This window comes from Trichechus manatus, unplaced genomic scaffold, assembly GCF_000243295.1.
Source record: "Trichechus manatus latirostris isolate Lorelei unplaced genomic scaffold, TriManLat1.0 scaffold00240, whole genome shotgun sequence".
Lineage (NCBI taxonomy): Eukaryota > Metazoa > Chordata > Mammalia > Sirenia > Trichechidae > Trichechus > Trichechus manatus.
Window position 1 is genome coordinate 2049962 of NW_004444176.1, and position 23403 is coordinate 2073364.

The 23403-nt window shown below is 40.3% G+C and overlaps 2 protein-coding genes across 2 annotated transcripts; both read right to left on the reverse strand.

The window, feature by feature from the left end:
* Positions 1 to 3632: 3632 nt before the first annotated feature.
* Positions 3633 to 4618, reverse strand: LOC101344589 (olfactory receptor 4D11-like). The gene has a single exon (XM_004389335.2). The coding sequence runs from the start codon at positions 4616 to 4618 to the stop codon at positions 3647 to 3649; it is 972 nt and encodes a 323-aa protein (XP_004389392.1). The 3' UTR covers positions 3633 to 3646.
* Positions 4619 to 14371: 9753 nt separating this feature from the next.
* LOC101344829 (olfactory receptor 4D6-like) lies at positions 14372 to 15400 on the reverse strand. Its single transcript, XM_004389336.2, is given in 1 exon segment — positions 14372 to 15400. A coding segment is annotated over 1 exon segment (1029 nt).
* Positions 15401 to 23403: the final 8003 nt, after the last annotated feature.

The following is a 23403-nucleotide window of genomic DNA, read 5'->3' on the forward strand; positions in this document are numbered from 1 at the left end:
TCCTTGCTCTCCGTTCTCTGTCAGTTTTCTCACTCCATTTGGTGCTTGGCTGAGTTCTTTATCTCTTCATTTGATGTTTTAGGGTTTCAGGATTGTATTCTCTGTTTGGCTTAGTTTTTCGGATCTTTGCTGTGGAGGGACAGCATGGTGCCTCTGCCTAAAGTGCCGTTTTGCCAGAACTCTATATTTGATTTTTTAAAAGCATCAATTTATAAGGAAGAAAAAAACTTCTTGTGTTTATAGATAAAGGAACATACTGAATATGGCACTATATGATTCTGCACTCTTTGTCCAATTCAAAGGCCAATATGGATTGAGCTTGAAGGTTTTTAGGTACAAAATTCAAGGATAAAGTCAGAAGAGTAGTGAAGTGTCTTACTTTTGGGCAGTATATAACAACCATTTGAAAGTTGTAACTGAAGAATTTCCAATGATTTTCATATTTTAGTAGAGCACTTTCATGCTTTGCCTAGGCCACCACTATGCTGGGATGTTCCATCCTTTTGTACCTGGGTCTCTCGTGCTACCTCTGGCAGCCTGGGCGTGGACCTATATCCCTCATGTTCATGCATGGAAGGTTTCTTGTTCTACATCTTCTCCACTCTGGGATGACATCTGTTGCCTTCTAAGAGTCATCTGTTGTTAGGTTGTTGTTAGATGCTGTCGAGTTGGTTCTGACTCCTAGTGACACTTTGTGTACATCATAACGAAACTGCCGGATCCTGTGCCATCCTCACAATCATTGCTATGTTTGAGCTTATTGTTGCAGCTACTGTGTCAATCCAAAGAGTCATCTAGACAACGTGAAATTAACCCCTAGAGAGACAGTATTGAGAATGGACCAATTTCCTATTTCAACCCAGTATGGATGCTCACATTGTTGTAGACTTCTGGTGCTATATCTGACTTGTGGTGTTGTGGTGTTGTGTCTAGCTTGCGTTTGTGAACTGTGTCTAACTTATGGAATTTTTTTTTGAATTTTTTTATTGTGTTTTATGGAAAGTTTACAGAACAAAGTAGTTTCTCAATAAACAGATAATACACAAATTGTTTTGTGACAGTTGTTGCCAACCCTGCATTGTGTCAACACTCTCCCCTTCTCCACTCTGGGTTCCCAGTTTCCATTTGTCCAGTTTTTCTGTCCTTTCCTGCCTTCTCATCTTTGCTTTTGGGCTATGTGCCCGTTAGTGACATATACATGATTGAACTATGAAGCACGCTCCTCAGGTGTGTTATGCTTGGCCCTGTAGACTTGTTTAATCTCTGGCTGAAGGGTGAACCTCAGGAGTAACTTCAATACTGAGTTAGAAGGGTGTCTGGGGTGATACTCTTGGGGTTTCTCCAATCTTTTCAGACCAGCAAGCCTGGTCTTTTTTTTTTTTTTTTTTATGAATTAGAATTTTGTTCTACACTTTTCTCCCACTGTGTCCAGGACCCTCTATTGTGATCCTTGTTAGAGCAGTGGGTAGTGGTACCCGGGCACCATCTGGTTGTTCTGGGCTCAGTCTGGTGGAGGTTGTGGTAGTTGTGGTCCGTTAGTCCTTTGGACTAGTCTTTCCCTTGTGTCTTTGGTTTTCTTCTCCTCTGCTCCAACTGAGATGGGACCAGTAGATGTATATTAGATGGCCACTTGAAGGCTTTTAAGACCCCAGACACTACTCACCACAGTCAGAGGTAGAACATTTCCTTTATAGACTATATTATGCCAATTGAGCTAGATGTCCCCAGAGACCATGTTCCCCAGTCCTCAGGCCAGTGGCTTGGTCTCTTAGGCCTTTGGATGTGTCTGTGAAGCTTCTATGACTTTGCCCTGGTCAAGCTGTGCTGAATTCCCCCAGTATTGTGTACCGTCTTACCCTTCACCAAAGTTATAATTTATCTACTGTCTAGTTGGTATTTTTCCCTCCCCACAACTCCCCTTCCTTGTAACCTCAAAGATTGTTTCTTTCTGTGTGAAAACATTTTGGAATATTTTAAGAGCAGAAATTTCAGGCCAGTACCAAGTGAGGAAGAGTGATACACAGCTGGCTGGTAGGGACTGTATTTTAGACCAGGTTTTCTTGGCCTGTGCTTACTTCCTAAATCACTCTATGCAAATGACTCTTTGAGAATACCGAAAGAAAAGCCTGGGATTTTACAGATCACTGTATCCAGTTCAAACTTTAGTTGACTACCAGTTTCAGCTATTTGCTTGGCAGATGAATAAGTTGTGAGGGTACCAAATGAAATGTAATCTTTTTTTTTAAATTTTCTTTAACAGATAAAAGAGGAAGTGTTAAAGAACATGTTAGAAAGAAGAACAAAGGGAATTTAGGGTGGGTTAGTTTGTAATCCTTTAGATAATCTGTCCATTAGTCATAAAAAGTCAGCTTTTTCTTTAAGCCTTTGCTTCTTGTGGACACGTGAGTCAGGTGGGTTCTAGTCATGCAGACAGGAAAGGATTCCTTTTTCCCCAGAGCGATGTCAGGAATGAATGGCTGTAAAATGATGTCAAAGTTCTTAGGAGGACCAGAAGCCTTGCAGTATGTACTCCTTGATCAGGTGATAAGGACAACCAAGGACCTTTCTTAACACTATAATAGAGGAGAAATTGTTAGGGATGAGTTTCAGACTCCATCAAATCCTGTCTGAGACAGCAGTAGTAAAATGTGCACTTAACTGAGGGTCAGATCTTTCAGCTCTAGCTTTGTCTCTGCCATTAAATAGTTAGGAAACTTTGATAAAACCGGAAACCTCTCAGCTTTTGCAAGGGAAACCCAGAGGCTTCTTTAAGAAAAAAAAAAAAAGGAACCTGAAAGCTCCCAGATTAGCAATGGAAAACAAGTTTCCACATAGGGAGAGCTGGCTGGATTTTTAGCATTGACTCCTTGTCCTCAGAGATTATTTTACTAATTTTTGTTTGGGCCAAACATGGTATAGCTACAACTCAAGAACCAAACACTAAACCTGTTGCTATCTAGTTGATTACAACTCATGGCAACCCTATGTGTTGTAGAGTAGAACTCACTTCATAGAGTTTTGAAGGCTGTTATCTTTCAGAAATAAATCACTGGGCCTTTCTTCCCAGGCACCTCTGGGTGGGTTTATACCACCAACCTTTTGTTTAATAGTCAAGTGATTAACCATCTGTGCTATCCATGGACTCCTACAACTCAAGAACAGAGACATCATTTCTTTCAGCCTCCATTTCCATGCCTGTAAAAGAAGATATTTGGCCAATATAAACATTAAAATCAAAAGCTAAACCCACTGCAGTCAAACTGATTCCAACTCCTAATAATCCTACAGGACAGAGTAGAACTTCCCCTAAGGGTTTCCAAGGCTGTAAGTCTTACGGGAGCTGACTGCCACATCTTTCTCCCACAGAGTGGCTGACGGGTTCGAACCATTGACCTTTTGGTTAACAGCTGAGACCAAAACCAGTGCACCACCAGGGCTTCTTGAGTCACTAGAGTCCCTATAATAGCTGACAATTTACTGACCTGAGACTCTTTAAGTTGTCAACAATCTCATCATGAGACAACCCTGTAGGGATGATTATCTCAGGCCAATCTTATTATAGGACTCTGCTGTGGGAAAAAGATAAAGCTTTGCTCTCAAGGTGGTGTATTGATTCAGACCTTCTACTGCATTGTGTAAAAACTCTTCAGTTCTGACTTCTCAATCTGGACTTCATAGAATCTATTTCTTTTGTGGAAGATCCAAGTCTTCTCTTCAGTCTCCTCATGGCTGACTTCATCTCCTGGTTCCTCAGGGTGTAGATCATAGGGTTCAGGACAGGGATGATGACAGTGAAGGTGATGGAGACAACTCTGTCCATGGGGAGGGCAGTGAAGGGTCTGGCATAGACATAGATGCAGGGCACAAAATGTAGGGTCACCACAGTGATGTGGGCTGTGCAAGTGGATATAGCTTTCCTTCTGCCTTCCCCAGTGTGAGACCTCAGTATCATCAAGATGACAGTATAGGACACCAGGAGAAGGACAAACCACAGGGTAGAGACTAGACCATTGTTGGAAATCATCAGGAGCTCAAGAGCAAAGGTGTCAGTGCAGGCAAGTTTGAGGACCTGGGAAACATCACAGTAGAAGCCATCAACAACATTGGGTCCACAGAAGGGGAGTGGGAGCAACAGGGAAATCTGCACGATGGAGTGGACAAAGCCCCCCACCCAAGAGGCCACAATAAGTGCAGTGCATCGCCCCCTACTCATGATGGTCACATAGTGCAGGGGCTTGGAGATGGCCATGTAACGATCAAATGCCATCACAGAGAGAGAAAAAATGTCTGATCCACCGAGCAGGTGAAAGAAAAACATTTGTGTGATGCAACCATTGAAGGAGATGGTCTTTACCCTTGAGAGAAGGTCTACTAGGACTTTTGGAGCAGTGATGGAGGAGAAGCAGATGTCCAAGACAGAGAGATTGCGGAGTAGGAAGTACATGGGGGTGTGAAGACGAGACTCATATGTGACAGTGACAATGATGGCAATGTTTGATAACACAGTTGTTACATAGATCATAGATAGAAAGAAAAATAAGAGCAAGCTCAGCTCTTGAGACTGAGTAAGTCCACAGAATATAAATTTAGGCACCCTGGTATAATTTCCCAGGTCCATTGTATGGTTTTCTTCTCCATGCACACCTTTGAAGGAAATAATAAAAGGTTATCTGCTTTATAGAAACTGAACATGCAGAGATATGTTTTTTCAATCATTTGTCTTGCTCTTCATGACCTTGCTGTTTTACATGGGAGAGTCACTTAATTGTGCTTGCCCCCTTCCCTCACTGAAAAAAGGAGAGGTTTGGACTAAATCATTAGTGTTCCTACAGTAGTTAGTGGGGGCCTGTGGGTTCTGTAGACCTCACTCCCAGAGATTGCTGAGGAAGAGAGGGTAAGGGAGGCTTAGTGGAATGATTTGTGCGTTCCATACACTTTGGTGAATCTGAGCAACTCCGATTTTATTCACATCCACTTTGTTTCTATGGCTTAAAAGCCTAGAAAACCACTGGAATAAATCAATCCTCAGATATCTTTCAGTAACATCATATGAATCTATTGGAATATCATGTTACAGTTTTCAAAGCTACCGAACACCTAATTACAATAAAATTTCCTAACAGATCTCTGGGATTAGAAGAGAAGGTGTTGTTATTCCTGCTTCACCAATTCTGTAACTGAATTCAATATGGGTCAGTCAATTTTCCAAGGTCATACAGTATATTAGTGGCAGAGGGGGCTAAGACAAAATTCTCCTCATTCTAAGCTCCGAGGTTTTTCCACTATACTACTTTGCCTGCCAGTTTCAGAATACATAAATTCAAGAATAATATGCATAAGGAACCCTTTACAGAATTTTTATGGCACTTTCAGTAGCTGTTTTCATCACCTCCTTCAATTCCTTTCTGCAGCACAACGGAATTTTAGGCCACTCCCTTCTGTTGCATTTCAGAAATCACAAGTCTTCTCTTTAATTTTTATTTTATTTCATGAGTAGTCAGAGGCTGAGAGTAAATGATTTGCTTAATGCAAAGAAGATGGCTAGGATGGTGATGAGAAGATCTCTTTTCACGAGGAAGACAGCAAAGACCCAAATGTATCTCTGTGTCTCCATCCCTGTCCTGGTCCTGGTCCCCATACCCATTCCCATATCTATCTTTCTCTCTCGCTCCATCTGTCCATCCATCATCCATCTATCAATGGTAAGAAATGCAGGATTCCACAGTGATGTACTCAGTGCATCATTTCCTCCTACCTCCTTCCTATAAAAGTTAAGCGGCGTATGTTAAGCTTAGATTTTGCATTTCCTGACAGAGTAAAAATCAGTACCTTGATGTCATCACAAAATGGAAGCAATGGTTGCCCTGCCTCACTCCATAGGTTGTAGGTACTCTTAATACATCATCCTGACTGGGGAGGAATCAGCAGATCCAACTAAAAGATTTTTCAATTCATGATATTTCGCCTATTCAAGTAAGGCATAAGCAATCCTTTTTGCTTGCTGATCAATTCAGGAATAATAAAGTTCCTGAGAGGGTTAAGTGATTTGTAGGTCATGCAGCAAGCTAGTGGTGAACTCACACTTTGACGTTCAGCCCAATGCATTTTCCACTCCATATAGCACTTCACTAATTTCCAAGAAGACTTACCATGGTGGTAGTGTGGCAAAGTCAACTTACAGGGAAAGTTAACTCACAGGGAAAAAAGCCACAATCAACCAAAGCATCTTTGTGACCATCTGACTCCACTGTTTAGATAAATGATCCCCAAATCAGTGCCCAGCTGGGAAGCATAGTGTTTGGTATGTGTAAAAACAAGCTTTGGGACGGGAGAGCCTTCGGAAATTGTATGGCTAAGAAAACCAAAAAGACATGTAGCCTCTCGTTTTCCCTGGAGGCTGTGTCTACGTGTCTTGTTTCCCCAGTTCATTCATTCTGTGTGGGCACAGCCACCTCCACAGCATGTACTGATAGGAACACATTTCATTCAACAGACACCAAAGACTTATATTCCATGGCAAGGACCCCCCGACCATTGTATTAAAAACCCTTGTGAGGACTTTACTTTCTTCTCTTCTCTCAATTTGACCCCTCCTTTCTACCCTCATGGGTTCTGGTGGCACAGTGGTTAAGCATTTGGCTGCTAATTGAAAGGTCAGCAGTCTGAATCTGCCAGTTGCTCCTTGGAAACCCTATGGGACAGTTCTACTCTGGAATTGACTCGAAGGCAATGAGTTTTTTGGCTCTACCTTCAACTAAATCTTTATAATCTCCCCTTAGATTGTTGCACTAGTTTCCTAATTTGTCTCCCTTTTTTCAGTCTAGTTTTTCTCCAATTCATCTTTTCTGTTGTTTACAGAAATGTCTTTATCAGTCATTAAAGAGACTATGTTACTCCTTTGTTGGAAACTTCTTAATGGCTCCCTATTGCCTACCCAATCAAGGGTAAACTTCTTTTATTGCATCCAATAATTTCCTCTGTCTTGACATTATTTGACGTCCTGTTTCCTTTGACCCCTCTTTCAGAGGCTCAGACTTTATGCAACTTCTTGCTGGTCCTCACCTCTGTATTTGCCTTCCTGCTGCTCCTTCTTCCTGCCATGGCCCCCTCATTCTCAGAACCTCCCACCCCTCTGTATCTGCAAACACTGATCCTTCAACACTTAGGTCCAGGTTTCCTCTTTTGTGGAAACTTACCTGACACCCCCAGCTAGATTCCTCCTTTGTGACTGTATCGTTATTTACATGGACTTCTCTTCTGGCAGGAGCCTGGTGGCACAGTGGTTAAGTGTTCGACTGCTAACCAGAAGGTTGGCAGTTCAAATCAACCATCTGCTCTTTGGAAACCCTCTGGGGGAAGTTCTACTCTGTCCTCTAAGGTTGCTATGAGTCGGAATTGACTTGTTGGCAATGGGTCGCTCCTGTGACAGTTTATCACACCTATTTTCTTATATGTCTGTGTCTTCTTAGTTCAGTATAATTTCACTATTAAACCTCAAGTTCATCCTGTCTACTCAGTGTTTTCTTCATCCTAATGTTGTCAAAGCCTTTCCTGGCACTTGATAGGTGCTTAGTAGGTGTTTTCTGAATTAATGAATAAACCTAGATGGCTTGTCTATGTTGTCAGTGAATGTGGGTGAGTGAGAGGGACCATGATGGACACAGGCTAAGAAATTCTTTCATAATGTCTTAAACTTGGCCTCTGTGATGCCAGACAGAGATTTGTTTTCTTATCCAGCCTATAAAATGGCACCATGACCTTGAGAAAGTCATTTCCCTTCTCCCCCGCCTCAGATTCTCAGTTGTGAAGTGTTGGGGCAGCCTAGTGTGATGCAGTGGGGACAGTGGTACACACCTGGGTTGGAATCCTGCCTCTTCCTCCTTTGTTGCTTGGGGGAAAGTCCTTTAATTTCCTTCAGTTTCGACTTCTGTAAACTGGGATGCATAATATTTACTTGATTGGGTAGTGTAAAAAGTAAATATGATAATGTTTGTAAGCTGCAAAGGACATAGTAAGAATTCAATAAACTTGGTTCCTTTCCCATTGCAATGAAAACAATTCGTTTTCCATCTGCCCTTCTTATCACAAAGTGTTATTTATGAAGACACTTGTAAAACATAAAATGCTATTCAAACTAAAAGAAAGCTTCTCATTAAACAGACTTGCTTATTTTTGCTTCAGTGAACTAGGGTGAATTGACTAGAAGATTCAAGGCTGGGTCAGTTCATTCAGGAATAAGTCTGGATCTGGATCAAAGGGGAAGGAGACCTGGTGAATTGTTGGCAATAGGTAATATGGTACTGATTTTGAAAACTTCATGTTTTCTGAGGAAATGTGTAGTTACAAACATGCTTTTTTAGTGTATTCTCTGATCTTGTGGAAAGAGGCTCCATGAATCCCATGGAAAAACCCTAACCCTTATATGCAACTCAGGTGTTCTATCAAGCACAAAGTACCATCTCTTTACTGTGCTGGCCCTGTTTTTGTGAATGTTTCTTTTTTATGAAGACCTTCCCTTTCCTAATACTTAACATCCACTTTTTAATTTTCTGTCGGTAAGGTTTTCAACTATTTTTGCAGTATCTTATTGCCTGGTACATTTTTCATGGCCATTATATTTTATTCATGCATAATTCACAATGTCTCACATACTGACAGCCCAACGTACTTACCTAAACACTTCAGTGTCCAACCATGAATTTACACCATCTGTGACTGAGAACTTGGCCCCAGTGTGTGTGATGCTGGGAAAACAGTATGTTTGCAGGTGAAGTCCTTCTGAAGATCAATTATACCAGACTTCAATGTCTTCAAGTTGGAAAGGACCAGACTCAAAGATTCACTCCATGGCTCTTCTGCCTGTCCCGAAGTGTTCCTGCCATATTCACTAGTCCCTCAGTTCCAAGCCTAATTTAAGAGTTAGCAAAGGGAATTTTATTGGATTTGACTGTGAAATAGAATGGATGCTTTGCTGGTAGTGTTGGAGTTCCAGTGGGAGTTATTAAAGAGTTGCTAAGTCATTACTCTATGCAAGGTCTCTCTCTCTCTCACACACACATACACAGATGCAGACATCCACATTTTTCTTTCCAAATTCTCCAAGACCACAGAGGACACAAATCCATTTATTCTGTGATTCTTTGAATTTTGGGGAAATTACTCTATGGAAACATCTAATGTCATTTGATCATCCATTCTCATTGGAGGCAATATTTCCCCCAAGGGGACAAAAACTGGTTCTTGAAGTGGGGTGAAAAGAACTTAGACATACTGGTTTGTAGCTCTTCAAAGGACCATAGTACATAAATACATGTACAGTATATCTGTGGTATGAAAATTTTATGGAGGAGCAATTAGGAAAAAAAAAAGTCTAAAACAGCACCTTGAGATGGGGGACAATAATTTAAGAAGGCTGGGAAACACTGTCCTATGATGAAGAGTCTTGACCTAATATCTCTGACTTTTAGGACACGGAGAGGATCATAGAGGTGTGCTACCTCCCAAGATCTTCTTAGCCAAACATGAATACAACACAACAGTTTGGCACCTTGCAAAACACCATTCAGTGTATTGCAATGTCCTGGGCTTCCTTACCTCTTGCCTAATTTTAAATGGTATTGGGAACTGATAGGTGGAATTTGAGGTGAGCATAGAGAGATAAGGGAGCTTGATTGTCTCTTTATAGATCTACTCGCTTGGAATCCTTTCCTTGGGAGAGGTAGATTCCAACACAGTCCCCGTGGCTATTACTAAATGATCCTGAGTCAGATGTGTTTTTTTCTTTTTGAATATTTTATTGTGCTTTAGGTGAAAGTTTACATACCAGATTAGTTTTCTGGTCAATGATTCTTACATTAATTTTCGTGACATTGGTTGCAATCCCTGTAATGTGTCAGCACTTTCCCCATTTCCTCTCTGGGTTTTTTGTTTCCATTACTCTGGTTTCCCTGCCCCTTCTTGCCTTCTCATCTTTGGTTTTGGGCAAATGTTGCCCTTTTACTCTCCTATAGTTGTTTGTTCTAAGGAGTGCATTCTTCATGGATGTTATTGTTTATTTTACAACCTCGTCTTTTATTTGGCTAATTGACTTCCGTGAATGTCTTCAGTTTCGAGTTAGAAGGTTGCCTTAGGGCAATAGTCTTGGGGATTTCTCCAGTCTTTTTCAGACTAGTAAATGTGTTGTTGTTTTGAATTTGAATTTTTTTCTACTTTTTATTTAAACCATTCTAACCGGGACGTTCTATTGTGATCCTGGTCAGTGTGGTCGGCAGTGGTAGCTGGGCATCATCTAGTTCTTCTGGTCTCAGGTTACAGGAGGCTGTGGTTCCTGTGGCCCATTAGTCCTTTGGACCAATTGCTTCTTTGAGTCTTCAGTTTTCTTTGCTCTCCTTTGACCTAGGGGAGAAGAGACCAGTATCTGCTTCTTACACGGAACTTGCAAGCTTTTAAGATCTCAGGTGTTACTCACTAGGCTAGGATATAGAATATTGTCTTTATGAACAGTATTTTGCCAAACGACATAGATGTCCCCCAAGACAATGGTACTTAGCCTTCAAGTCCAGTAGTTCAGTCCCGATGTAAAAGTAGTTTCTGTAATTGTGCCCCCTATATGCTCTGTTGGAGCCCTGATGGTGCAGTGGTTAAGAGATCGGCTGCTAACTGAAAGGTTGGCAGTTCCAATCCACTAGCCACTCCTTGGAAACCCAGTGGGGCAGTTCTGCTCAGTCCTATAAGGTCCCTATGAGCTGGAATTGACTCAATGGCACTGTCTTAGTCATCTAGTGCTGCCCTAACAGAAATACCACGAGTGGATGGTTTTAAAGAAGAGAAGTTTATTTCCTCACAGTCAAAATAGGCTAAAAGTCCAAATTCACGGCGTCAGCTCCAGGAGAAGGCTTTTTCTCTCTGTCAGCGTACTTCTCTTTGGTGTTCCCCTGGACTAGGAGCTTGTCTGCGCAGGGACCCCAGCCCGAAGGACGCACTCTGCTCCCGGCACTGCTTTCTTGATGGTATGAGGTCCCCCACTCTCTGCTTGCTTCCCTTTCCTTTTATCTCTTGAGAGATAAAAGGTGGTGCAGGCCACACCCTAGGAAAACCCCCTTTACATTGGATCAGGGATGTGACCTGATCCACCCTAATCTTCTTTAACATAAAATTACAATCACAAAATGGAGGCCAACCACACAATTCTGCGAATCATGGCCCAGCCAAATTGATACACACATTTTTTGGGGGACATAATTCAAACCATGACAGGCACTTAACAAAAACAACATGTGCTCTGTTATATATATGAATATACATTCAGCATTTAAAAATATGTATGTAGAAATATCCACAGCCATACCTATATATGTACGTGGGTGTCCTCCCATATGACCTCCCTCACCTATTGTTATGGATTGAATTGTGTCCCCCCCAAAATGTGTGTCAACTTGGCTGTGCTATGATTCCCAGTACTGTGTGGTTGTCCTCCATTTTGTGATGTATTTAACTTATATGTTGTAAATCCTAACCTTTACGTTGTTAATGAGGCAGGATTAGAGGCAGTGAGTATGTTAATGAGGCAGGACACAATCTACAGGATTATGTTGTATCTTGAGTCGATATCTTTGGAGATATAAAAGATAGAACTGAACAGAGAGAAAGGGACTTCATTACCAGTAAGCAAGAAGAGCCAGGAGTGGAGTGCATCCTTTGGACCTGGGGTCCCTGTACTGGGAAGATCCTAGACCAGGGTAAGATTGATGACAAGGATCTTCACCCAGAACTGACAGAGACAGAAAGCCTTCCACTAGACTTGGCACCCTGAATTTCGACTTCTAGCCTCCTAAACTGTGAGAGGATAAACTTCTCTTTGTTAAAGCCATCCACATGTGATATTTCTGTTATAGCAGCACTAGATAACTAAGCCAACTATTTAGCACCCGTATTAACCTATGTATGCTCTAGGTGAAAGTTAACTGTGCAAATTAGTTTCTCATTCAAAAACTTATACAAAAATTGTTTTATGACAGATTGTAATCCCTGCAATGTGTCAGTACTCTCTCCCTTTCCCTTTATACCCCAGGTTCCCAGTGTCCATTTGTTCAGTTTTCCTGTCCCTTCCTGCCTTCCTGTCTTTCCTTTTGGGCAAGTGTTGTCCATTTGGTCTTGTATATGTGATTGAACTAGGAAGAACATTCCTCATGTGCGTTATTGTTTGTTTTATAAGCCTGTCTAATCTTTGGCTGAAAGGTGGACTTCAGGAATGGTTTCAGTTCTGAGTTAACAGGGTATCCAGGGGCCATAGTCTCGAAGGGTTCCTCCGGTCTCTGTCAGACCAGAAAGTCTGGTCTTTTTTTGTGAATTTGAATTTTGTTTTACATTTTTGTCCCACCATATCTGGGACTCTCTATTCTATTGTGATCCTTGTCAGAGCAGTCGGTAATGGTATCTGGGCATCATCAGTTCTTCTGGGATTAGGCTAGTGGAGGCTGTGGTTCCTGCAGTTCCTTTGGACTAATTCTTTTCCTTGTGTCTTTTGTTTTCTTCATTCTTCTTTGCTCTGGACAGGATGCAAGATTTTAAGACCTCAGACACTACTCACCAAAGTCGGTTTAGAACAGTTTCTTTATGAACTGTTACACCAATTGAGCGAGATGCCTCCAGCACCATGGTCCCCAGCCCTCAGCCCAGGTAACTTGGTCCCTCAGAGTATTTGGATATGTCCAGAAAGCTTCTATGATTTTTGTCTTGGTCAAGGTATGCCAACTCCCTCTGTATTGTGTGTTGTCTTTCTCTCCACCAAATTCAACACTTGTCTACTACCTAGTTATTGATTTTCCTTCCCCACCTCTCCTCTTCCTTGTAACCATCAAAATTTATCTTTTTTCTGTGTGTAAACCTCTTCTGACTTTTTATAATAGTGGTCTCATACAATATTTGTCCTTTTGTGATTGACTTATTTCACTCAGCATAATGCCCTCCAGATTCATCCATGTTGCAAGATGTTTATCAGATTCATCATTATTCTTTATCGTTGCATAGTATTCAATTTTGTGTTTGTACTACAGTTTGTTCATGCATTCATCCATTGATGGGCATGTCAAATGTGCTTTTGTTTTCTCTTCTGGTACATAAAATAGGCCTTGAGTGTTTGGAAAGGTATTTCTTTGGTAGTTTTTTTGTGAGCTACAGTGATTTGTCTTGAATTGTCTACTCACAGTATATAGATTTGCCCCAGATCTAACACACACCACCACCAACAACAATAACATGAAAGCTTTGGAAAGAAGGGAGAGAAATGAAGAAGGAAGTTCTGGTTAACATAAAATAAATAGTCACGGTAAATTTTGTGCAGATTGGTCCTTAAACTATACAGGTAGTTTTGAGACTGATATCAGTGGGAAAAATCAGTAGAATTGACCTGAAAATTGGAAATTCTGGTCCATGTATTTAACAGGCTTAACACAACTTAAAATATTCCTTCTCTTTTCACTATTTGGTGAAGTATATCCAAAATTCTGGACTCAAAATATAAAATTAACAAGAGATTTTAATAATCGACTGGAAATAACCAAATCACCTTATAGAGCATGTATATAATAAACACATCTATATTCTATATACATATATTTAGGAATAGATGGACAAAGAATGGGGACATTGAATGCTTACTTAGTGCCAATTATTGTCCTTCACAGCTATCATCCTTACAATATTCTCATGCAAATCTTGTGAGTAGGCAATGCTTTTTCCATATTGTTGGTGGTAAAATTGAGTTAAAACATGTTGACATAAGAATCTAGGGATTATACCAAATTAACATTTTGGTTATTGATGTCAATCTTATACCTCATACTTCTTCCCAGTCCAGCAGTCTGATAGCTCATGGTCAATTTCATCTTCTCCTTTTGTTCTTATATCTCCTCTAAAAGAGTTGAGTAATGGGGGCACTGGTGGTTCAGTGGCAGAATTCTCACCTTCCATGTGGGAGAACCAGTTTCGATTCCTGGTCAATGCACCTTATGTGCAGTTACCATCAGTCTGTCAGTTGAGGATTGTGTGTTGCTATGATGCTGAACAGGTTTCAGTGGAGCTCCCAGACTAAGACAGACTAAGAAGAAAGGCCTGGCAGTCTGCTTCCAAATATCTTAATGATCTAATCTGCAACCCTTCATGGGAATAATGCAGGATCAGGTAGCATTTCCATTGTGCATGGGGTCCCCATGAGCTGAGGTCAACTCTACCATAGCTAATAACAATAACAATAAGGTTGAGTGACCCTGAGGATATACAGGGAAATGAGTGACAAGAAAGGAAGCAGCTGTCTCTTACCCTTAGCCTAGAAGTTTGAGAAAATTAGATTTCCGGTTTCAATCTGACTCCCTCACCTTAGTTTATTGCTCTCAGAAGACTGAAGCCGCCTTTGTAGTCTCTTCATGGCTGACGTCATCTCTTGGTTCCTCAGTGTGTAGACCAGGGGGTTCAGCACGCGAGTGATGACCGTATTATTGATGGATATGACTGTGTCCATGGGCAGCATAATGAAGGGCCGGCAGTAGATGTAAACACTTAGCACAAAGTGGAGAGACACCACCAGGATGTAGGAGGTGCAGGTGGAGAAGGCCTTGTTCCGTCCCTCCTCAGAGTGGGATCGAAGCATTACCAGAATAATGGTGTAGGACCCTAGGAGCAGGAGGAACCACAGTAGGGTCACTAGCCCCTTGTTAAAGATCATGAGAATCTCCAGAGTAGAAGTGTCAGTGCAGGCCAGTTTTACCAACTGGGGCACATCACAGTAGAAGGCATCCAGAATGTTGGGGCCACAGAAGGGGAGTGGAAGTATCAGAATTATCTGGACAATTGAATGCAGACAACCTCCTATCCAGGAAGCCACCACCAAGGTCACCCATACCTCTCTCCTCATAATGGTCACAGAGTGGAGGGGTTTAGCAATTGCAAGGTATCTGTAATAGGCCATTACAGAGAGGGAAAAAATATCTGCCCCACCAGCAAAATGAAAGAAAAAGATCTGTGCCATACACCCATTGTAAGAGACGGTCTTTCTCTTTGACAATAGATCCACCAGGAACTTGGGGACAGAGATGGATGAGAAAACAATGTCCAGGACTGATTTATTCCTCAGGAGAAAGTACATGGGACTGTGGAGGCAGGAAGTACAAGTGACAGTGACCACAATTAGAACATTGCCCCATACGGTTGTTATATACACAACGAGAAAGACCACAAACAAGAAACATTCCAGCTCCTGAAAGTGAGTGAGTTCCAGGAACATAAACTCCTTCACACTGGTGTGGTTGCCCTGGTTCATGGTGGGAAAGAACCTCTTCTATTTCTGCCTTGGGAAAAGAGATGTTACTGTTACGAGTATGGTGTCATGAGGTAGCAACATCATTTACTGTACACCCACTCCTCATTTATCGATGTGATTAGGTTCCAAAGACCAGGTTGTTTTGCAAAAAGTGGCATATGGGAAAGTGGAGGATGACCACATCAGATCGCAAAATTGAGGATGACTACATCATTACATAACTGCCCAATTACATCATTAGATGACTGCCAAATTTCATCATTACATAATTGCCAAATTACATCATTACGTAACTGCCAAAGCATGGAGAATCACGGCCCAGCCAAGCTGACATATCAGCTTTGCCGTCACAACCAGCGTTACTCTCACCTCACACCTCAGTGTTTGTTACTGCCAGTTGTACACTGTTTATCTACAAAACAGTCATATAGTAGATTTTTTTACTATTGTTGTAGGTGCACAATGTTGGACAGTGAGATAGTCAATGGGCGAGAAGTAGGTGCATACTGTTACAAGGCTTTCTAAACATCCAGATATCATGACGGTTCAGAAAAATTGCGCTAGAGTTTTCCCTTTTGTGCACTGGAAATTCTTTGTTCTGATGATTCTTCTTTCTATCGGAAATACCCTGGTTTGACAGGAAGAACCATTGCACTCAAAGATCCTATGCCCTTATTCTGACTAGAGAGCGATGGATGAACTGTTGTCCATTTTGACAGTGATTTATCTTCTGTCTTGTAGGAGTAACTTCTTCATACATCTAGAAAGCTTCATACCTTACCAAAGGTTTTTATCTACAACATCTCATAATGGTATTTGTCATGGTTTGAATTTTGTCCCCCCAAAAATGTGTGTAACAATTTGGCTGGGCCGTGATTCCCAGAATTGTTCGGTTGGCCTCCATTTTGTGATTGTAATTTTACGTTAAAGAAGATTAGGGCGGGATTGTAACATCACCCTTACCTAGGTTACATCCCTGATCCAATGTAAAGGGAGTTTCCCTAGGGTGTGGCCTGCACTGCCTTTTATCTCTCAAGAGGGAAGCAAGTAGAGAGTTGGGGACCTCATACCACCAAGAAAGAAGCACCGGGAGTAGAGCACATCCTTTGGACCTGAGGTTCCTGTGCAGAGAAGCTCCAAGTCTAGAGGAACACTGATGAGAAGAAGGCTGACAGAAAGAGAAAGCCTTTCCCTGGAGCTGATGCCCTAAATTTGGACTTGCAGCACACCGAACTGTGAGAGAATAAATTTCCCTCTGTTAAAGCCATCCCCTCGTGGTATTTCTGTTAGAGCAGCACTAGATAACTAAGACAGTATTGATCTTCATGATGTCTCTGTGGGGTCTACATACTGGTTATGATTGTCTGTACTTTATATATGGAGAAACTGAAGCTTAGAGCCATTAATGGCGTGCCCACAGCTGCATAATTGTGGAATTAATTAGTTTCAAATGAAGAATTTGAACACAAATCACTTTTCTTACACCAGAGGTCTTTCCACGGCACCACTCTGCCAGATGAGAGAGCCACAGTGGTTTACTTTGACCATATAGTAGATCATTGAAATTATAGTGGGTGGGTAAGGCCTAAAGGAGGAACCTGGCTGGCTCAAGTGGTTGGCAGTTCCAACCTACCGAGCGGCTCAACAGAAGACAGTCCTGAGAACTGATTCTATAAAGATTATAGCCTAGAAAACCCTATGGAGCCGTTCTACTGTGTTACACATGAGATCACCATGAGTTGGAATTTACTTGGTGGCAGTAGGTTTGGTTTTTTGGTTTTGATAAGGCCTAAGTAGTTAATTAAGTAGCCGGACTACTTGATCTTGGCCTCCTCCCTTAAAGGAAGAGAAGAACCACACTCTCATAAGCACTCTTTCTGGGAGCTCTGAGAAATCTGGACCCTACTCTGGGCACACAGAGATCTTGGTAGTATGTAGAGGTGCAATCATTGTTCAGGGAAAGTATCACAGGAAACTGATCATTAAAGCTTCACAGGATCTCAGAGTTAACTTAGCCCAACTCTTCTCATTTTAGGGTGAACAGAGAAGGACATTTATTTTTCCAGACTCAGACTGTAAATTGGTGAAACAATGAGGATTTTAACCAGGATTATTGACTTAAAGTCCAATATATTCTTCTATTGTTATATTATAGCAAAATGTCTATTTTAAAATCAACTACCTGCCCACAAGGGGACAAAACTATTTACAATCAGAATATTTTTTTTATCCCAAGGAATTTAATATGCCAGATAATTTTAAAAATTCAAATAGATGAGTTCACCAAAATTTAGTTCAAAAATAGAAAGTTGACATTGAAGCAATGGAATTATGTCTGAAGAAAACAGAAGAAAGAAAAGTGTAGGCTACGTTAAAAAAGAATAGAGAGCTTTCCTTGAAATAGTGTAATAAAGCATTCCATAAACAACTTATTTCTGAATGTTTCTTTTCTCCTTTTGCCAAGGTTGAATGTTTCTTAAAATTTAATATGAGGAGTTGAGACATACAGATAGGCTCTTAAATAAAAATCTTCCCTGTTAATCTTCCGAGATTCCTGATGTTCGCATATTAGAGCAATTTCATTACTATAGAAAAGCATATTACCTCTTTAAGGAGTCTGTTAATATGAATCCAATAAGATTCTTGCTTTAATATGCTAGCACACAGTAACACATTACCTAGAATTGTTTATCTGGAATTTTTCACTGACATCTAGGAAATATCAGAAAATTAGGTGAATGGTATAATATATTCAGAATTATGTTATTGCCTTCTACCAAGGGAGTTTACAAGGATAAACATCTGTCTTAGGGTTGTACTGAGAATGGAACCTATTCAGTTCTCCCCATAGGAAACATTTGTCCTAGAGCCACGTACAAGAGGGAACTCCCTGGGAAACCAATAAGATTCCCCCTCCTGGACAACGAGGGATATGTAACTGATACTGCCTCTTTGTTTTGGCTTCCAAAACACTCAAAAGCATATGTGTAGTTTAATTTCCAACTCCATATTTTTTCAAGTATAGTCTCTTAACAGTTTCTTATTGATATTTTATTGTAGGTTTTTGTTGTTGTTGCTGTAATTTCCCCCCAGTGTCTGTCAGTTTGTCGTACTATGGGGGCTTGCATGCTGTTGTGATGCTGGAAGCTATGCCACCGTCATTCACATACCAGTAGGGTCACTCCTGGTGGACATGTTTTAGCTGAGCTTCCAGTCTAAGATAGACTAGGAAGAAGGACCCTGAAGTCTACTTCTGAAAAGATTTAGCCAGTGAAAACCTTATGACTAGCAGCGGAACATTGTCTGATATACTGCTGGAAGATGAGCCCCTCAGATTGGAAGGCATTCAAAAGATGACTGGGAAGAGCTGACTCCTCAAAGTAAAGTCAGCTTTAATGACATGGATGGAGTCAAGCTTTTGGGACCTTCATTCACTGATGAGGCACAACTCAAAATGAAAAGAAACAGCTGCAAACATCCATTAATAATCGGAATGTGGAATGTACAAAGTATGAATCTAGGAAAACTGGAAGTCATAAAAAATGAAATGGAACACATAAACGTTGCTATCCTAAGCATTAGTGAGCTGAAATGGTGGTATTTGCCATTTTGAATCAGACAATCATATGGTCTACTATGCTGGGAAGGACAACTTGAAGAGGAATGGCGTTGCATTCATTGTCAAAAAGAACATTTCAAGATCTATCCTGAAGTACAACTCTGTAAGTGATAGGATAATACCCATATGCCTACAATGAAGATCAGTTAATATGACTATTATTCAAATTTACACACCAACCACTAAGGCCAAAGAGGAAGAAATTGAAGATTTTAACCAACTTCTGCAGTATGAAATTGATAGAACATACAATTAGGATGCATTGATAATCACTGGAGGTTGGAATGTGAAAGTTGGAAACAAAGAAGAAGAATCGGAAGTTGGAACATATAGAAACAATGCAGGAGATCGCATGATAGAATTTTGCAAGACCAATGACTTCTTCATTGCAAATACCTTTTTTCACCAACATAAATGGCAACTATACATGTGGACCTCACCAGATGAAATACACAGAAATCAAAATGACTACATCTGTGGAAAGAGATGATGGAAAAGCTCAATATCAACAGTCAGAACAAGGCTGGGGGCTGACTGCAGAACAGACCATTAATTGCTCATATGCAAGTTCAAGTTGGAACTGAAGAAAATTAGAACAAGTCCACAAGAGCCAAAGTACGAACTTGAGTATATCCCACTTGAATTTAGAGAACATCACAAGAATAATAAATTTGATGCGTTGAACACTAATGACTGAAGACCAGATGAGTTGTGGAATGACATCAGGGACATCATACATGAAGAAAGCAAGAGGTCATTAAAAAGAGAGGAAGGAAAGAAAAGACCAAAATGGACGTTGGAAGAGACTCTGAAACTCGCTCTTGAATGCAAGTAACTAAAGTGAAAGGAAGAAATGATGAAGTAAAAGAGTTGAACAGAAGATTTCAAAAGGCAGCTCGAGAAGACAAAGTATAGTATTATAATGACATGTGCAAAGACCTGTAGATGGAAAACCAAAAGCAAAGAACACACTCTGCATTTCTCAAGTTGAAAGAACTGAAGAAAAAAACCTCAAGCCTTGAGTTGCAATTTTGAAGGATTCTATGGGGGAAAATATTAAATGACTCAGGAAGTGTCAAAAGAAATGGAAGGAATACACAGAATCACTATATGAAAAAGAATTGGTCAACGTTCAACCATTTCAGGAAATACCATATGAGCAGGAACCAATGGTACTGAAGGAAAAAATCCAAGCTGCACTGAAGGCGTCAGTGAAAAAGAAGGCTCCAGGAATTGACAGAATACCAACTGAGGCGTTTCAACAAACAGAAGCAGCGCTGGAAGTGCTCACTTGTCTATACCAAGAAATTTGGAAGAGAGCTACCAGGCCAACTGGCTGGAAGAGATCTATATTTATGCTTATTCCCAAGAAAAGTGATCCCTCCGAATGTGGAAATTATCGAACAAGATCATTAATATCACACGCAAGCAAAATTTTACTGAAGAGCATTTAAAAGTGGCTACAGCAGTATATTGACAGGGAACTGCTAGAAATTCAAGCCAGATTCAGAAGAGGATGAAGAACGAGGATATCATTGCTGATGTCAGATAGATCATGGCTAAAAGCAGAGACTATCAGAAGGAAATTTACCTGTGTTTTATTGACTATGCAAAGGTATTCCACTGTGTGGATCATAACATATTATGGATAACATTGTGAGGAAATGGAATTCCAGAACCCTTAATTGTGCTCATGAGGAACCTGTACATAGATCAAGAGGCAGTTGTTTGAGAAGAACAAGGGGGTACTGCACGGTTTAAAGTCAGGAAGTGTGTCAGGATTGTATCCTTTCACCATATCTATTCAATCTGTATGCTAAGCAAATAATCCGAGAAGCTGAACTATGTGAAGAAGAACGGGGCATCAGGATTGGAGGAAGACTCTTTAACAACCTGAATTATTCGGATGACACAAGCTTGCTTCCTGAAAGTGAAGAGGACTTGTAACACTTACTGATGAAGATTAAAGACCACAGCCTTCAGTGCGGATTACACTTTAACATAAAGAAAACAAAAATCTTCACAGCTGGGCCAGTAAGCAACACCATGATAAATGGGGAAAAGGCTGAAGCTGACAAGGATTTCATTTTACTTGGATCCACAATCAACACCCATGGAAGCAGCAGTCAAGAAATCAAAAGACCCATTGCTTTGGGCAAATCTGCTGCAAAAGACCTCTTTTAAAGTGTTGACAAGCAAAGATGTCACCTTGAAGACTAGGGTACGCCTGACCCAAGCCATGGTGTTTTCAATCACCTCATGTGCATGTGAAAGCTGGACGATGAATAAGGAAGACCCAAGAACAATTGAAACCTTTAAAATGAGGTGTTGGCAAAGAATATTGAATATACCATGGACTGCCAAAAGAACAAACAAATCTGTCATGGAAGAAGTACAACCAGAATGCTCCTTAGAAGCAAGGATGGCGAGATTACATCTCACATACTTTGGACTTGTTGTGAGGAGGAATCAGTCCCTGGAGAAGGACATTATGCTTGGTAAAGTAGAGGGTCAGTGAAAAGGAGGAAGAACCTTAATAAGATGGATTGAGACAGTGGCTGCAACAATGGGCTTAAGCATAACAACGATCATGAGGATGGTGCAGGATGGGACAGTGTTTCGTTCTGTTGTACATAGGGTCGTTATGAGTCTGAAATGACTCGATGGCACTAACAACAGCAACAACAAGCTGTAAGTTCTCCCTAACCCATTGTGCAATGTGGAGAATACATTAGTTACTAAGGTAGATACAAGCTTTCATATGCACATGGGAATCAAGTAGGCAGAGTATGAGTCATGAGTCATGAAGGCTAGGTTGGAATTGGGCACTGTCCAGGAGAGTAGAACATTCTTGGGAGACAGGGATTGAGAGAGAGAGTCTGGAGACCAGAGGTGGGTGGGTGGCATTGAGAGTGAGGCTGTAAAATGTGCAGGGTGTGAGGAACCCCAAAAGTCATAAGTTGTTCTATTCAATTTTTGTATTTAGCCCTAATTACTATTTTCAAGTAATGCTTCACTCAACATCTTATAAATGCATCTTTGTGGGCATTTGCAATTTTCTTCAAGAAAAATCCCCAGAAATGGAATTTTAAGGTCAGATGGTATTTTGATTTTCCTATTTTAAGTGATGATTATGGTAGTGTAAAGAAACAATCTAGTTCTAATTGTGTTTGAATATTTGATTTCTTTTTATAGATAGATTTATTGAGCAGAAATAAATGAGAGCTTTTTAATGTCTCATGGAAATGGAAGATTGAAAAAGATTTTGTAAGATTAATAATATAAATACAAATACAAATATAAATATGAAAATAAAACAATTAAAATAGAACAATGTTTCAGTATTTATTTTTATAAATTTTGGGGTAAAGAAGAACTTCCTTAAGTATTGTATGAAAGATTTCTAGATTTGATTAAATAAAAATATGAAGCCTCCATGTTACCAAAGTACTATAAATAAACTAAAAACTAACAATAATATAAAAACTATTGAAAAACTTGCAATAAAAAATAATATAAAATAGGTTGAATACTTTGACAGGTAAGGAGCTCTTATAAAGCAACAAGACAAATAATTTAAAACAAATATGGGCTGTGAGTCCCAGATGAAGACAGTCAGCCCACCAAATAAAGGGTGTTCAACCGCATTATTAATCAGAGAAACACAAATTAAAACTGCAATGAAGGAACAAGGAAAATGTCAGCACCACAAAAAAAAAAAGCACTACATAATAACAACAATAAACTCATACCTATCAATAATTACACTGAACATAAATGGCCTAAATACACCCATAAAGAGACAGAGAGTGGCAGAATGGATTAAAAAAAACAGGATCCATCAATATACTGCCTCCAAAGACACACCTTAGAAATAAAGATGTAAATTTATTACAAATCAAAGAATGGAAGAATATATGTGAAGCAAATAGCTAACAAAAAAAAAAAAAAAAAGCAGCAGTGGCAATACTAATCTCAGATAAAAGAGACTTTAAAACAAAATCCACCATATAAAGAAGGGTACTATATAATGATTAAAGGGACAATCCATCATGAAGACATAACCATAATAAACACCTACGCACCCAATGACAGGGCTCCAAAATACATAAACTCTGACAGCACTGAAAGGAGAAATTTACAGTTCCACAATAATAGTAGGAGACTTCAACACACCACTCTTGGTAAAGGACAGAACATCTAGAAAGAAACTGAACAAAGATGTAGAAGACCTAAAGGGCACAATCAACCAATGTGACCTCACAGACATATATAGAACACTCCACCCAACAGCTGCAAAGTACACATTCTTTTCCAATGCACATCGAACATTCTCCAGAAAAGACCACATCTTAGGCCACGGAGCAATCCCAACAAAATCCAAAACACTGAGATAATACAAAGTATCTTCTCTGACCACAATACCATCAAGGTAGAAATTAACAATACGAAGAGCAAGGAAAAAAAT

Excerpts from the sequence above, each read along its gene's own strand:
- LOC101344589 (XM_004389335.2), bottom strand. The coding sequence starts at position 4,618 with ATGGACCTGGGAAATTATACCAGGGTGCCTAAATTTATATTCTGTGGA.